This window comes from Ambystoma mexicanum, chromosome 1q (genome assembly GCF_040938575.1).
Source record: "Ambystoma mexicanum isolate Mex_15411 chromosome 1q, UKY_AmexF1_1, whole genome shotgun sequence".
In the NCBI taxonomy this organism is placed as follows: domain Eukaryota; kingdom Metazoa; phylum Chordata; class Amphibia; order Caudata; family Ambystomatidae; genus Ambystoma; species Ambystoma mexicanum.
The window spans coordinates 698,399,912-698,413,576 of NC_090922.1; the positions used below are offsets into that span (position 1 = coordinate 698,399,912).

The window sequence follows — 13,665 nt, forward strand, 5'->3', positions numbered from 1 at the left end:
ACTGGGTGCACTTCTCCCCTTCCCCTCCACTTCTTGTCTGCGCACTTGCACAAACTAAATCATAGTAGGCCTAGTAAGATAATTTGTCTTGTTCTTCCCTATTTTTTTTTATTTATTTTAATTTATTTGAATTTATAAAGTGCCCAGCGGCCCAGAGGCATCGTGGCGCTTGAAGGCAAGCGTCCCCAGATAGCACGACCCTCCCCGCAATGAGAGGCAAGAATGGACTCTCCCACGAATGGGAATAAGGCTAGGACCAAGTGCGGGTGAGCTTAAGGGAAGCTTTTATCGAAGTCAAAATAGGGCATGCAAAGAACTCTGCAAACTCCGAGAGCGCTCTGTCTGACAATCGCAAAGACAGGCGTTTATATTTACAAAAAGTGTCATAGGCACCTACACACTATAGGGGGCACATAGACATGGGGATTGGGTGGCGTCGACTATCTATATGTGCAGCTCTGATGCGTCGCTCCGTGGTTGGTGGACACCGCTGGGTGCCATCGTGGGGTGGGCAGGTCAGCTGGGCTCATCCAGGAGGCGCTGTCCGGTCAGGCGTGGTCAGTGTCATTGATGGACGTCTTCCTTGGCTTTCTGCCCTAAGGGCCAGGCACACCCCATTCATTCAATGTTGCAATGTCAGTTGCCCTGTAAATCCTACAATAGGTTATTCTACAGGTTAATATAACACAGGAGGAATGTGCATTAGGTGGGGTACTTTGGCGATACATCAATACAAGGTTGCTGTTATCTAGGTATTATAGGCCATGGGGTCGGGTCTCAGGGCACGGGGTAAGCTGTCCGAGCTTTGGGTCTCGTTAGAAGTCATGACGGATGCTTTTACACAATGTTAGTGCAATATTAGGTGTCTTCTTTTACAAGCGTCATTAACCTGGGGTGAACTGGTGGGTTGTGGGACCTATGAGGGGGCACCTCTGGCCTCTAGTTATGGCCGGATGTTGCTGCTGGGCTGTAAATAATTCAGGTGGCTGTTTGTGGCCATGTGAGCTGCAGGGGAATCATGAATGCCTGAAGCGGCTCCAGCCGAATCGGGGGAGGTGAGGCAGTGTAGCTCGGGCCTTTGCTTTCTCTGGCAGGCTTCAATGGGAAGGGAGGCGAGGTGGCCTTGGATATGCCCGCGATGATAGCCTTCTCGCAAGCTGCAAATCATATTGGATTGCATTGACAATGAAGGGATTCGTATAATGTAATAATGTATAATGTAAAAATGGCTAAGGGGTTACACATCTATAGTATTTACATCAGAATTTGTGAACTATATCTACAGCTCCATTAGTCCCTATAGGGTAAGTATTTGCAATATTAGCAGTTTTAACATCACATTGTAAACACGATACGTGAGGTAGCATTAGGGTTGGTGGAGCACGCAGGCGCCACAGACCAATACGGTTGACAGCAGTAATACACGTTAAACCTGTACATTTGCACTTGATGGCATTCTACGTATCTCATTTAAGCAAATTACTTGAGCTCACAATGCTGTTGCGCTTGTGTTCCTTTGCACTCTAGCAGCATCAGGGTAGTCATGGCATAAAGACTTGGTATCACTCACTTTACATTACCCCTAGAGAAGCACATAGTAGGAGGCCAGGGGCCCTGAGTGTGTGCGCATACTGAGGGGGTCTGAGTGTCGTGACCATGTGGTCACACAATGACACATTCTTTTGTTCGTACAGTGTTTGTAGATTTTTGACACGGAGGTCGTGCAGCAGGGATATCGTTGTAATGCAATATATATATATATATATATATATGTATATATGTATGAGCAGTTTCTTGGTGTGGGATTAAGGCTTTTGTTTCATCGAGGACGGTTTACAGTTATTTTCCAAGCCAGCCCCGCTGCCCGGGTCACGCTGAGGATAATGATGCACTGCGGAAGGTGAAAGATACAGTGTTTGCTCTAACACTAGCCCATGTCCGACTGGTCGTGGGAACGGGCTTTCAGCGGATTTGCCAGGGAGCGGAGGCAACAGGGTAGACGAAGACTCTCTGAACGTGGGGGCCGTGCTGCAGCGCACATAGTCATGTCTTAAGATGGCGTTCTGGTGTTCAAAATGGTTCCCAGGGTCTTAGCCTAATACAGTACGTTTGGTCCATGTGTCGGCAAGTGGTCCACCCACCACCTGGGCCCTGGTGGCAGGGGGTCCCCTGCCGAGTCATAGACATCACAAGGAGGGGACTGCAGGGGAGGAGGTCTCTTTGACCTGTCCTCCCATACACGCTGTTACAGCAAGTTACTTAGTACAGTAGGACAGTTAATACATAGGTAGTGAAGAGGTTGGTACATGTTCTGTGACAGTGTTGAGAAAGAGTTCCAAGGGTTACAGTGGAACAGGGTGGAGAAAGTACATTTGTAAAAGGTGTTAGTTAAATAACTTTGTTTTTAGCAGCTTTCTGAACACTGTGAGAGATTCTTCGCTTCTTAAGTTGAGAGGTAGTGCGTTCCAGGCTATTGGGGCTAATACTTCAAAGCTGGTGCCGCCAGTTTTAGCTCTGTTGAACGCTGGGACCGATAGTAGGTGGGGGTATTAGTCACGTTTAGGTCTGTGGGCGGGAGTCTGGTGTATTCTGTCTACTAGGTAGGCTGGGGCGGTCTTGGCGAGGCACTTGTGTGTGGTGGTGAGGGCTTTGAATGTTATGCGTTCTCTGATTGGGAGCCAATGGGCGTCCTTTCTTGCCTGGGAGATGGGCTCTCTCTTGGGGATGTTGAGGGCGGCTCTGAGGGCGTTGTTTTGTGCAATCTGTAGTCTGTTAATGTTATTGGCAGAAGAGCCTATGAGAAGGATGTTACAGTAGTCAAGTTTTGCTCCAATTGTGGCTCTCGCAATGTTAAGGTGATTGCTTGTAGAAAGGTGCGGTTTTACTGCATTTATAATTTTTGTGGCGAGGGCAGCGGCGGATGAGATGGCGCTGACTTGCCTGTCCATAGTTAGGGTACAGTCGAGGTAAACCCCAAGGGTTTTCACTGATGTGGAGGCTGTAATGGTAGTATTCGTAATAATGAATGAATTATACTTCTCATTCAGTTTTTTAGGGCTTCTTTGGGGCCTACTAGCAGGATTTCAGTTTGTCCCCGTTTAAGCAGAGCCCATTGGCTGCCATCCAAGCCTGGATGCGTGCATATGTTAGCTGCAGGGTGTGGAGGTCTTGTTCGTAGTTTCCTGTTAGGGGGAGAAGAATTTGTGTCATCAGCATAGTTTGTGAAAGCTATGCCGAAGTCTTCTAGGTCTCTGAAAAGTGGGAGGGTAAAAGGTTGCAAAGGGTGGGGGCTGTACAGGATCCTTGTGTTACCTCGCATTCAATCGGAGTTGAAGAAGCTGAGGCTTGGTCCGAAAAGAACTGCATAGCTCGGCCCTCCAAGAAGGAAGTCATCCAGGCGGTGGCCTCTTGGGAGAATTGGGCATTGTCCGCTAGATGTTTACATAAGATCTTGTGGTCAACCAAGTCAAAGGCAGCCGAGAGATCCAGGAGTAGGAGGAGTGATGATTGACCTTTGTCCATGGCTTCTAGTAGTTGGTTCTTGAGGTCTAGTAGGGCTGATTCCATGCCATGACGAGGGCGGAAACCAGATTGCCTTTTGCCTAATATGTTGTGGGTTTCCAGGTACAACTGTATCTGTATATAGGCAGCTCTGTCCAATATCTTTAGCAGAAATGGTACGGTGGTGATTGGACGGTAGTTGTTAGGGGAGTCTGGGTCTAAGGTAGGTTTCTTTAATAGTGGTCGAACCCACGCTTCCTTAAGGGCTGATGGGACAGTGCTGGTGGCGAAGGAGGCATTTATGAAAGTGGTGACAAATGGGGCCAAGGCAGCTCAACAGACTTTAATTAGATTGGCTGGGCATATGTCTCCTTTACACAGCGAAGGTTTGATGCTTTTCATGATTAGAAAGACTTCAGGGATTGTTACTTCCCTGAATGAGAAGAGTGTAGGCTTGTTTGTGGAGTGTGGAGGGTCTTGGACCGTCTGGAGGATTGATGGCTCAGATGAGGGCGGAGTGATCTTGGGCAGTTTGTCGTATTGAGTCTTGATTTTGTTTGGAGAGTTGTGATTTTGTTTAACATGGCATGTTGGATGTTGTTGCACCATGTTTAGTTTTTTTCTGTAGGTTGTGTGGATGTGCGAGGGATGGACAGTTCTTTGTAAATGGCGACTAACTCTTTTGATTGGGAGTTGGCTTTTTGGATTCTGGAATAATATGTGGCGGCTTTGGCCTTGGCATGTTTATATTGTTTGGCGATTGTGGTATATGTGTCTCTTGTGATGGTAGAAGGGTCTGTTTGCCATGCAGTTAGTGCTGCTCTTTTAGCAGTGCGGGTGTCCGAGAGTTCTTGTGTGAACCAAGAGTTCACATGTAGAACGTGCTTGGCTTTTTTGAGTTCCAGTGGGGCTATGGTGTCTAGTACCTTTTTTAGAGTGGTATTGTAGATCTCTACTAGTTCTGTAGGATCGTTGGAATTTGGGTGGTCAAGCACCGGGGTGTCGAGGAGAGGGATAATTCTTTCTGCAGTAAGTAGTTTCTTGGATCTAGCCATAGTGGCTGGTTCAGGTGAGCTTGGGTTGGCAGCTGTTTTGGAGGGTATGAAGAAGTGCAGTAGATAGTGATCGGTCCATGGGCCTGGGGTATTGGAACTTATATCTACTGCGCAGTTGTGATCCGCTATCCAATCTAATATACGACATTTGATGTGGGTGGGGTCTAGGAGAGCTTTAGAGAGGGCAGAACCTTTCTTTTCTTTGGGGTCTTTGTAGCCGAAGTTGCAGTCACCTAGAGGGATGGCTCTTGTATTTGTTTTAAGGTTCGCTCCTAATGTATGGATGATGTTGGATTGGAAGTCTGGTGTGGGGTCTGGGGGCCGATATACAGTGTTAAGTGTTATGGTGTCGTTTGGAAATGGAGATATTTGTACTGATAGCATGTCATAGTTGTCGGCTTCAGTCGTTTTTAGTTGCCTGGCATTGAGGGATTCCCTAGTGATTATGGCGACACCTCCCCCTTTACTGGAGGTTCTGTCTTGGCGTAGGATGATGTAGCCTGGTGGTAGGGTTTGGCAGATGGCAGGACCAGAAGCTACGTGTAGCCAGGTCTCGGTAATGGCTAGGATGTCTAGGTTTAAGTTGGCGATGAGATCGTGGATCTCCATGTTGTGCGCTGGGATGGAGCGTCCATTAATGAGTGCGCATTGGAGATGTGTTTTCTGATTTGTCCCTAGTTTTGTTTTAGGAGGGATGCTGGTGAGAGTGGCAGTTTTACTATGGGTTTTTATCCCCTCGCTGTCTGGTTGCCTCTTGAAACACTTATGTATAGGCTCATTATAAATAACCAATCAATCAATCAAGAACCATGTATCTCTGATGGCAGCTCATTTGGCCAGCAGGGAGAACATGATTGAGGATGCATTGACCAGACAGACTTTGGCTCTCATGAATGGGAGCTCTATCAGGAGGTTCTGAAGCAGGGGTTTCTCCTATTTTAGGGACTCCTTAGATGAACCTCTTTGCTTCCAGTGAGAACAGGAACAGCAGGTGGTTCTGCTCGAGGGAATTTCCTTGACGGGGAGCACTAGGGATGCTTTGATAGTTGAGTGGGATTTCGACCTGCTCTATGCCTTACTGCCGATCCCTGTCGTACCACTGGCACTGAGGAGGCTGCGTTTGGTCGGGTCCACAATGATTTTGATCGCTCCAGACTGGGCCCGGAGAATGTGGTACTGGGAGTTGCTGGACATATCTATCTTATGTCCATGGTGCCTTTATGCTTTGCTGATGAAAGGTTGTGTTATAAGGAATAGGATTTGTTGGAGTGCGTCCTAAACTTACTCCTCTCTGCTTGGAAACCCACCACCAAATCCATCTATGCCTGTAGGTGGCGTAGAGGGATATGGATACTTTTAATTGTTCCAAATCCTCAGCTCTGGATGTTCTGCTTTCTCCCGGAGCAGAGCACCTTTTTCACGAATGGGAACCATATAATCTGTTTCCCCCACACCAGTTTGTTGTTCCAGCATGGGACTTTCATTTAGTGTTAGCGTTTCTTATGGGTGCTCTGTTTGAGCCCCTCCATTCTTGTTGGTTAAGATTAATCACCCGTATGGTGATTTTCCTGGTTGCCATCACTTCCGCTAGACAGATGAGTGAGCTCCAGGTGTTGCCAGTTCAACCTCCCTACTTGTTTTTTCCAAGGAAAAGGTGACATAAAGAGTGAGGCCATCCTTCCTCAGAGAAAGTGGTTTCTGATTCCTATCTCTGCTGGTGCATGTGCTGGCAGTGCTGTGACCAATAATGTTGTGATCTGGCTGGAAAGGATGTGCCTGAGGGGCTCTGGGCACATTCCACCTGAGGAATGGCTGCCACCTGGCTCTGCAACATGCAGTCCCTGTTCTGGACATTTGCCAGGCAGCTATGTGGGCTTCCTTGCACATGTTTCTAAACATTACTACTTGGATTCTCGGTGTGGGCAGGATGTTTGTTCTGGTAGAGCTGTCCTTCATAGTTTTCTGTTTTCAGTTGTGTCTATGCTCTCTTCGCTACTCGAGATCTGTGTACTGCTATAGGAGTCTATCAAAGATGAAAAGCCCATGGGAGGATGGAATCCTTTAGAAAAACAAATTACTTTCCTCCCAGTAATGTTCTTTCTAATGGATGTTCAGCCCACAGATTACTCTTCGTCCTCCATACTTGTCCCTATTGGTGGACAGCTAGTACAGTTTGGTTCTGTGGTCCCTCAGCGCCACAGTACTAGGGGAAAAGGGTGGAGCTGAAGTCACACAGTGCTGCTCCTCATTATATACTGGCCCAGATTTCATATCGGGCACGCATCGCTTTAGAGGTGTCGGGCAGAGCAGACACAGAGCCACACTGTGCCCCTGGTGGCAGAAACATTTCCAAAGAGCAGTTTTGCTGGGAGATGGATATCAATGATGAGCAATCTGTGGGAGGAACATCCATCAGAAAGAACATTAACAAGAGGTAAGTAATTTGCTCATCTAAGATGAGAAATCTGCGGTAGAAGAATCCATTCGAAAGAACATTACCAACGGTAAGTACGTTGTTTGTTTGCTGGCTTTAATAGCCAGGCACAAATTAATATCTACTTGGTTCCAGTAAAACATGCTTTCAATTTGGCAATTATAGCATGTATTCCCACAGGAGGAAACTTTTTTGGTCGCCTCGGTGTGACTTCCGCTATATTGCTTGGGTTGTCCCAATCTTTGCTTGATTACCAGACTGTTGCTTAAATAAGATATCTCTTCAATGCATTAAGAAAGTGTCATAAAGGGTTTCGGCACACCTCTTTAAAACTGTGTAATTGTTTCATGTTTTGTTTTTGTTTCATGTTTACATCTGCAGCCATCAGTGAAGCGAGCTCGTCATGAGTACCCACACAAAAATCCCTATGAATCCGAAATGGAGACTGCAGAGGGTGCCCTTAAAGCCCTGCTGTTACTGCTGCAAAACGTTCCACCACCTGATTGGCTTTCACTGAGGCTGCAGGATTTGCAAACATTGTTAACATCCTTAAAAAGGGCTGAAAAGCTAAAGAAGGTCGACTAGCCAGTGATCATTGGCTTCTGGAAAAAATGTCATATTTTGGAGAATAAACATTGATAAAGTATCTCTAGGAAAGACTTTTCATGGCAATAAATTGAATGTCTTTTATAAATGTTTTGAAGTGATAGGTTTTCAGAATTATGAACCTTTATTATTTACTTCAGAACTGACACTCATTTTCGCTATGCTAACTCTGCAATTTTGCTCCACTGTGTTCATAGGTTTCCCTGAGGAGCAATTCATCTTGTACATATGTAAAATACATACTCAATTGTTTCATCTTCTCTATTTGTGACTTTATGCAATTTCTTAAGGATCGTTTTATGCAATTGTGTGTAGCTCTCTTTATGGCATAGGTTTGAGCAAACAACATATTTAGTTTTTAATACATTGCGCTGTTGCGATGTTCTTCGATGTACATTTGGTAGAACTAAAAACTTTTTTTAAATAAAGAAAATGCTAACTCTGCTCAAATATTCTAATGATCGTTGTCTTCTATCTGCCGTTTTCCAGCCCAGTAGATCTCCAATGTAGCTGGAAAAGTCATTTTCATCAGAAACACCCAGAAAGACTGAAGAAAAAAACGTATGGCATATTTGACCGAATTTAGGCTGTACTCGTATAGCCTAAAAATTCGAACAAATATGCCATACTCACCATTACAGTGAAGGGCTGCAGAGGCGTCCCCCATACCTTGCTTCACTGTAATGTGGACAAGCGACCCTGCGTCGCCGGTTCCCATGCACGCAAGTGAAGGGAACCAGCGTCTCAAAGGGATACAGGAGACAGCGGCACACAAGGAGGTGTGATGCCCACAGGTAGGGAAGGGGTGGAGGGAAAGGGGATAGTCTGAAATGTTTGGGGGAGGAAAACCCGAAAGTTATTTTTGGTGAAATAACTTTAGGTCTTTTCTCCCCCGAACATTTCAGCTGTGTGAAAATCACAGAAAATCATTTTCATCGATTTCAGAAACTGTTGATACTCAATGCACATATCTCCAGGCGGTGTCCATATAAATAGATGTGTCTTGGTGCTGTAATGTATTTTGAAATTGGGTATGGATGTAAAATGTGTGTAGGTCATACATAATGTATGTAATGGGGTTGGCTAAAGAACTGTGGGAACTTCCCAGAGAACGTTTGGTACACTTGGGAATGGATGTATGTCTCGTGTCTGTGCATTGCGCTGTCTCCCGTTGCATCCAATAGTTGTCGACCTACATGGCGTGATCTGCTTGAATATACCTGTGGTGAGGAGTAAGGATGTGTTGCAGCTCCCTACATGTGCGTAGGGACACAAAGCAGCCCATTGTACATGTCGGAGCGTGTGCAGAGACAATAAATGTATTGGGGATTGTAATTACTGAAACAGTGGGTAAATTGTGTGCAAGTGCAGATAAGTGCAAGACTTGTGTAGGCCTGTGTTAATTGGAAAGCACTGTGCATCACAGATGTGTTTACATCCTTGACAGAGATTGGTCGGCATCACTGAAGGATTTGCATGGTTTGATTTGTGCAACCGTCCTCACCAGAGTTGCTGTCTGGCTGTAAAGAAACTGCACAAGGAAATCTGGGTGTATTGATGTATGTGGGCAATAATTGTGGGAAATGGTATTAACAAATAGCTGAGTAGGGCGCACAAAACTGTCCAAACAAAATAAAACACTTAGAAAAACTGACTTTAGTAGTTGTAGGAGATACTTTTTTTGTCAATGCTTAATTTGACAGGTGGCGATGCCCCTGAATCCTATAAGTTTGATCCAACTCCAATATTTTTATATGCAATGTATTGACCCCCCAACCCCAAAACTTTTGATGTAAATTTGAGGAGACACCTGATAACATTTTAATATACATTTGACAAGAACCCCAATCATTTTTATATAAATGTTAAAAGAACCCCCCACATTTGTAATGTCAATTTCATATACATTTTACATAAATGAGATGGGCTATAAATAGGCTGCGGCCTTGGAGTGGCTCTAAAGCGATAACTCTGTTGGGGGGGCAGGCCTTAAAATGCATATATATAGCTGTCATTGTAGGTCTCGTAAACACCGGCACTTTTCCTACTTCCCAGCAGCTATTCAGCATGGTGCTGAGGAAACTGCAATTATGATCCGCTACAGTTACGAGGGCAAAATGACTTGATATAATGGAAGGCTCTCAGGATTTGATGGCAGATCGCGGATGCAGAGAAAAAAGTGTACAGAGATCCACCGGGAGCCTGCTTATCACCAGCTTTGTTCAATCTATATATGAAGCCTTTTTGTGACCTATTGACCAGCCCTGGTGTTTACTTCGCCAATTATGCTTAGGACACCCAGCTCATGATTGAGCTGTGTGGTGACTACAAGAACGATTCAACTAGGCTCAATTCTTTTTATGATTCAATAAAAGATTGGATGTTCAGTAACTGTGTGTGCCTTTATTCCTCCAAGACGGAGCTCATGATCTTTGTTTCTATACAGGCAAGAACAAGACTAAGTCCTAAATACAAAACCATGCACCTGGATGGAAACTGCATAGACATTTTAGATAAGGTCAAGACACTGAGTGTCCAAACCGAAGCCACTCTTATCTTCAAGTGGCATGTCGATGGAGTGGTCAGCAAATCTCATTATCACCTGAAAGTACTGAGACATGCCAAACCATGCTTCTCACAAAAAAATCACAAAGTCTTGGTCCGAGCCATACTCTTACATCCCGTTCCCCTTTCCTCCATACTGCATGGGCGTCCCTCTCGAGGGACGGGTGACAGAACCTTTTTCACCAGAAAAATCTGCTTCCCCTCTAAATCTAAAGGCATGGCCCTGGGAGCATGCGCTTCCCTGACTCCGCCCTCCGGCGCCACACCTCATTGCCCTTTTCTGCAATGACGGGAACAGGCTGGATTCACCAGCGCTCCTGGGTTTGGCTTCGGCCATGTAATTCCATGCGCGGATTCTTCCTGTATTTCTTCTTCTTTTGTCTTTTTTCAATAGGTACTCGGTCCTGAGATGCCACAGCTCTTCCCCAGCGCATGTTGACTTCGACAGGGTTCAGCAGGTGCCCATCCTGCAAGGGACCCTTCCCAAATTCAGACCCCCCACGCCCTCTGCCTATGTTGCCTTGGCCCAGACCACGGTTGGCAAGCTTGTTCGGCGTGCTGCTCGCTGTCCTCGAAAGCGCTGAAGAACAGACTAGCCAGGTGGAGGGAGCTCTTTCTGATCCTTCTGAGGATCTCAAGAGTTTCATGAGACTTCGACCCAGGCCTGAGGTAGGGCCTACATTTTCATCCGCACCTCACAAGGGAGACTCCTTCCCAGGGACTCTACTATGCGGGAGGGGCCGGTCTGGTCCTTATACCAACGCACGTACCGAGGCTGTTACAGCTACCGGCCCTCGGGCTGAGGTGTCCTCGGATCCTCCCGGTGTCGAGGTGGAGGGGCCGCTAGGCTCTATTACCGGGCTTGCGCCCGAGGGCCTCTGCCCTTGTACCAGCATCATGGCCGAGTGGCTACATCCTATTACCGGCAGCACGTCTGAGGAGGCGCCTGAACGCAGCTCTAACAACCCCCGGGTCGAGGGGGATACACCTACCGGGCAGGGGCCTGAGGAGCGGAGCAAGTCGCACGCCCCTGACATAAGAGACTTGGCAGAGGCTCGCATCAATGAGCCGAGCAACACATCGCAGCCACGTTGTAGGCAGCTCAAAAAATGCCTAACGTGCCAGAAAAGGACACCCGTTTGACGCCTCTGCAGGACTTCGCCGAAGAACGAGTATCGAGGTGGGACTGGCATCAATCAGGTACGTGGCCTACGGCCTACCCTCCTTATGCGCAAGGCTGTTTTCCCTTGTGTCCGTAGGTTCAGGGTTGGCAGCGGCCTCAGCTGCCTACAGCTACCACGTCAGTGCCCTCCTCCTCCTCTTCGGCCAGTGAGGACCATATCTTCGAGAGGTTCCTCGGCCTCATGAAGTCTCCTGATATGGGGGCTATCATCAAGGACGCAGTCAGGGAAGTCCTTCCCGCTATGCTAGCGGCACCACAGACACCTCCGCCTTGGCCCAGGGGCAGCCGCTTCCTCCAGCTCCTTAGCACTATTCCGCATGCGGTTCCATACCAGCCTGTTCCTCAGCCTCTGGCACCAGTCCCTGTGCCCCTGCCTCTGGCTCCGGATACTACTCCTCCACAGGATCCCCCAGACCCTCAGGATACTGATGAGGATCCTGACACACCATCATCAGCCAGGGCCTTCCACAAACGTATCTCGGGCCTGGCAGAATACCTTGGCCTCCCCCAGCCCCAGGTACAACAGCCGGCATAGGGCGTCCTCGCTGAAGTCCTCACGAGGCCCCCTTTTGCCAGAACAGGGATTCCATTGCAAACCGATGTAGTCTCCCTCGTCAAGAAGGGTTGGATCAAACCCCTCTCTGTCCAGTCAGTCATCTACTGCCTGGACGCCAAGTACAGGCAGGTGGAGGGGATACACTCTTGCTCTCCTCCCATCCTCAGCCGCACTCCTCTGTGATCGCTGCGGCATCACTTTACTCCAAGCCTCAGTCGCCTTCGTCATTGACGGCGCTGTCAGGCAAGGAGGAGAAAACCTTGGAAACATATGGTAAGAAGCTGTATTCCAATGCTTCCTTGCACCTGCGTCGGGTCAACGCAGACGCCATGCTGGCAGCAGGTAACCAGAGATTATGTCAGGAAATTGCTGACTTCCTCCCGGAACTCCCCTCCCACAGTCAATCACGTTTCAAGGCAGGGCTAGCCAAAGCCAAGCTCGTGGCTCAGGATATCATGGAGTCTACTCTGTCACACATTGATACCTCTGGACGTGCCATCTGTATTGCCACGGACATGAGAAGGATGACCCGGCTCCGGGCAACCAAGTTCAACCCGGATGTCCAGGAACGTATTCTAGACCTGCCCTTCGAGGGCAGTGACCTCTTTCACTCCAGCACAGACGAAGAACTGGACAAGAAGAAGAATAGCTCTCAGACGGCTAAGTCTTTATCCATTCTGACAAAGACCATGCCCAAAGCGTACTCAGTCTCAACAACGCTCGGATAAGGGTCGCTCACCTGGAGGCTTCCGTGACTTCCATTGAACGGAGGTCTAGACAGCCGGAATGCTCGCCGACCCCTAGTCGGCGCAAGCATCAAAAAGGTGGGGGGGGGGGGGCAAGGGCCTTTTCCAGTCCTCCCCCTCCGCCTCTGCCTCCGAGGGTAAAAAATCATGACAGACCCACTCGGGTCCACGTGTCGCCAGTGGGGGGCAGGCTTGCTCTTCACGCGCACTTTTGGTGACAGAAATTTGCAGAGTAGTATCCTCTGGGTACCGTCTACCTATTCCTGCCTCTCCTCCCTCCTCTCCTGCAAGTTGGGACAGCAACTCTTTTGGCGCAGATTCGGTCACTCACCTGAGCCAGGCCGTGGAGGAAGTCCCAGTCTCCCAGCGAGGCTCGGGCTTCTACTCCAGGATCTTCGCCATTCAGAAAAAGAACCAGGCTGGCCTGAGAGTTGTACTGGACCTTGCCACCCTCAACCTCTCCTTACCTCTCCAAAGGTTCAAGATGGTGACGTCAGCTTTTCTTGCAGAGACATTATGCAGGGGAGGCTGGATGTGCTCCCTGGATCTGAAGGACGCCTATTTGCACGTCCCGATCTGGCAACCCCACCGTTCTTTCCTCTGGTTCAGAATCATGGGCTGCCATTTTCAGTACAATGTCCTCCCTTTTGGTCTCAACTGGACCCCCAGGGTCTTTTACCAGACTCGTGAATGCAGTGGCAGCCCTCCTCTGGGCTCAGGGCCTCCATATATACCCCTACCTAAACGACTGGCTCGTCAGGGCTTCATCTCAAGAAGCAGTTCACCACTCATCCCAGGCTCTGATGGACACGCTACACGACCTGAGCTTCTCGCTCAATCTCAGGAAGTCACAGCTGCAACCCACGCAGTCTGTGACCTTCCTGTACCTCATTTGGGACACGCGCTACGAGAGGGTCTGTCCCTCGGAGGACAAGATCGTGGTAATCAGGAGGGCCACGTCCCACTTTCTCAGCCGAAGCGTTACTTCAGCTTCGTGGTACCAGCATCTACTGGGCCTT

At 48.2% G+C, this 13,665-nt stretch overlaps 1 protein-coding gene across 2 annotated transcripts in view; it reads left to right on the forward strand.

The window, feature by feature from the left end:
• The window catches only part of FIRRM (FIGNL1 interacting regulator of recombination and mitosis), a 1,502,596-nt gene extending 1,494,550 nt beyond the window's left edge, over positions 1-8,046 (forward strand). For both annotated transcript variants that reach the window (XM_069641302.1, XM_069641303.1), the window contains one exon: positions 7,372-8,046. In XM_069641302.1, coding sequence (XP_069497403.1) covers positions 7,372-7,575 — 204 coding nt within the window. In that variant the 3' untranslated portion in view covers positions 7,576-8,046. The remainder of the gene's footprint in view (positions 1-7,371) is intronic.
• Positions 8,047-13,665: the final 5,619 nt, after the last annotated feature.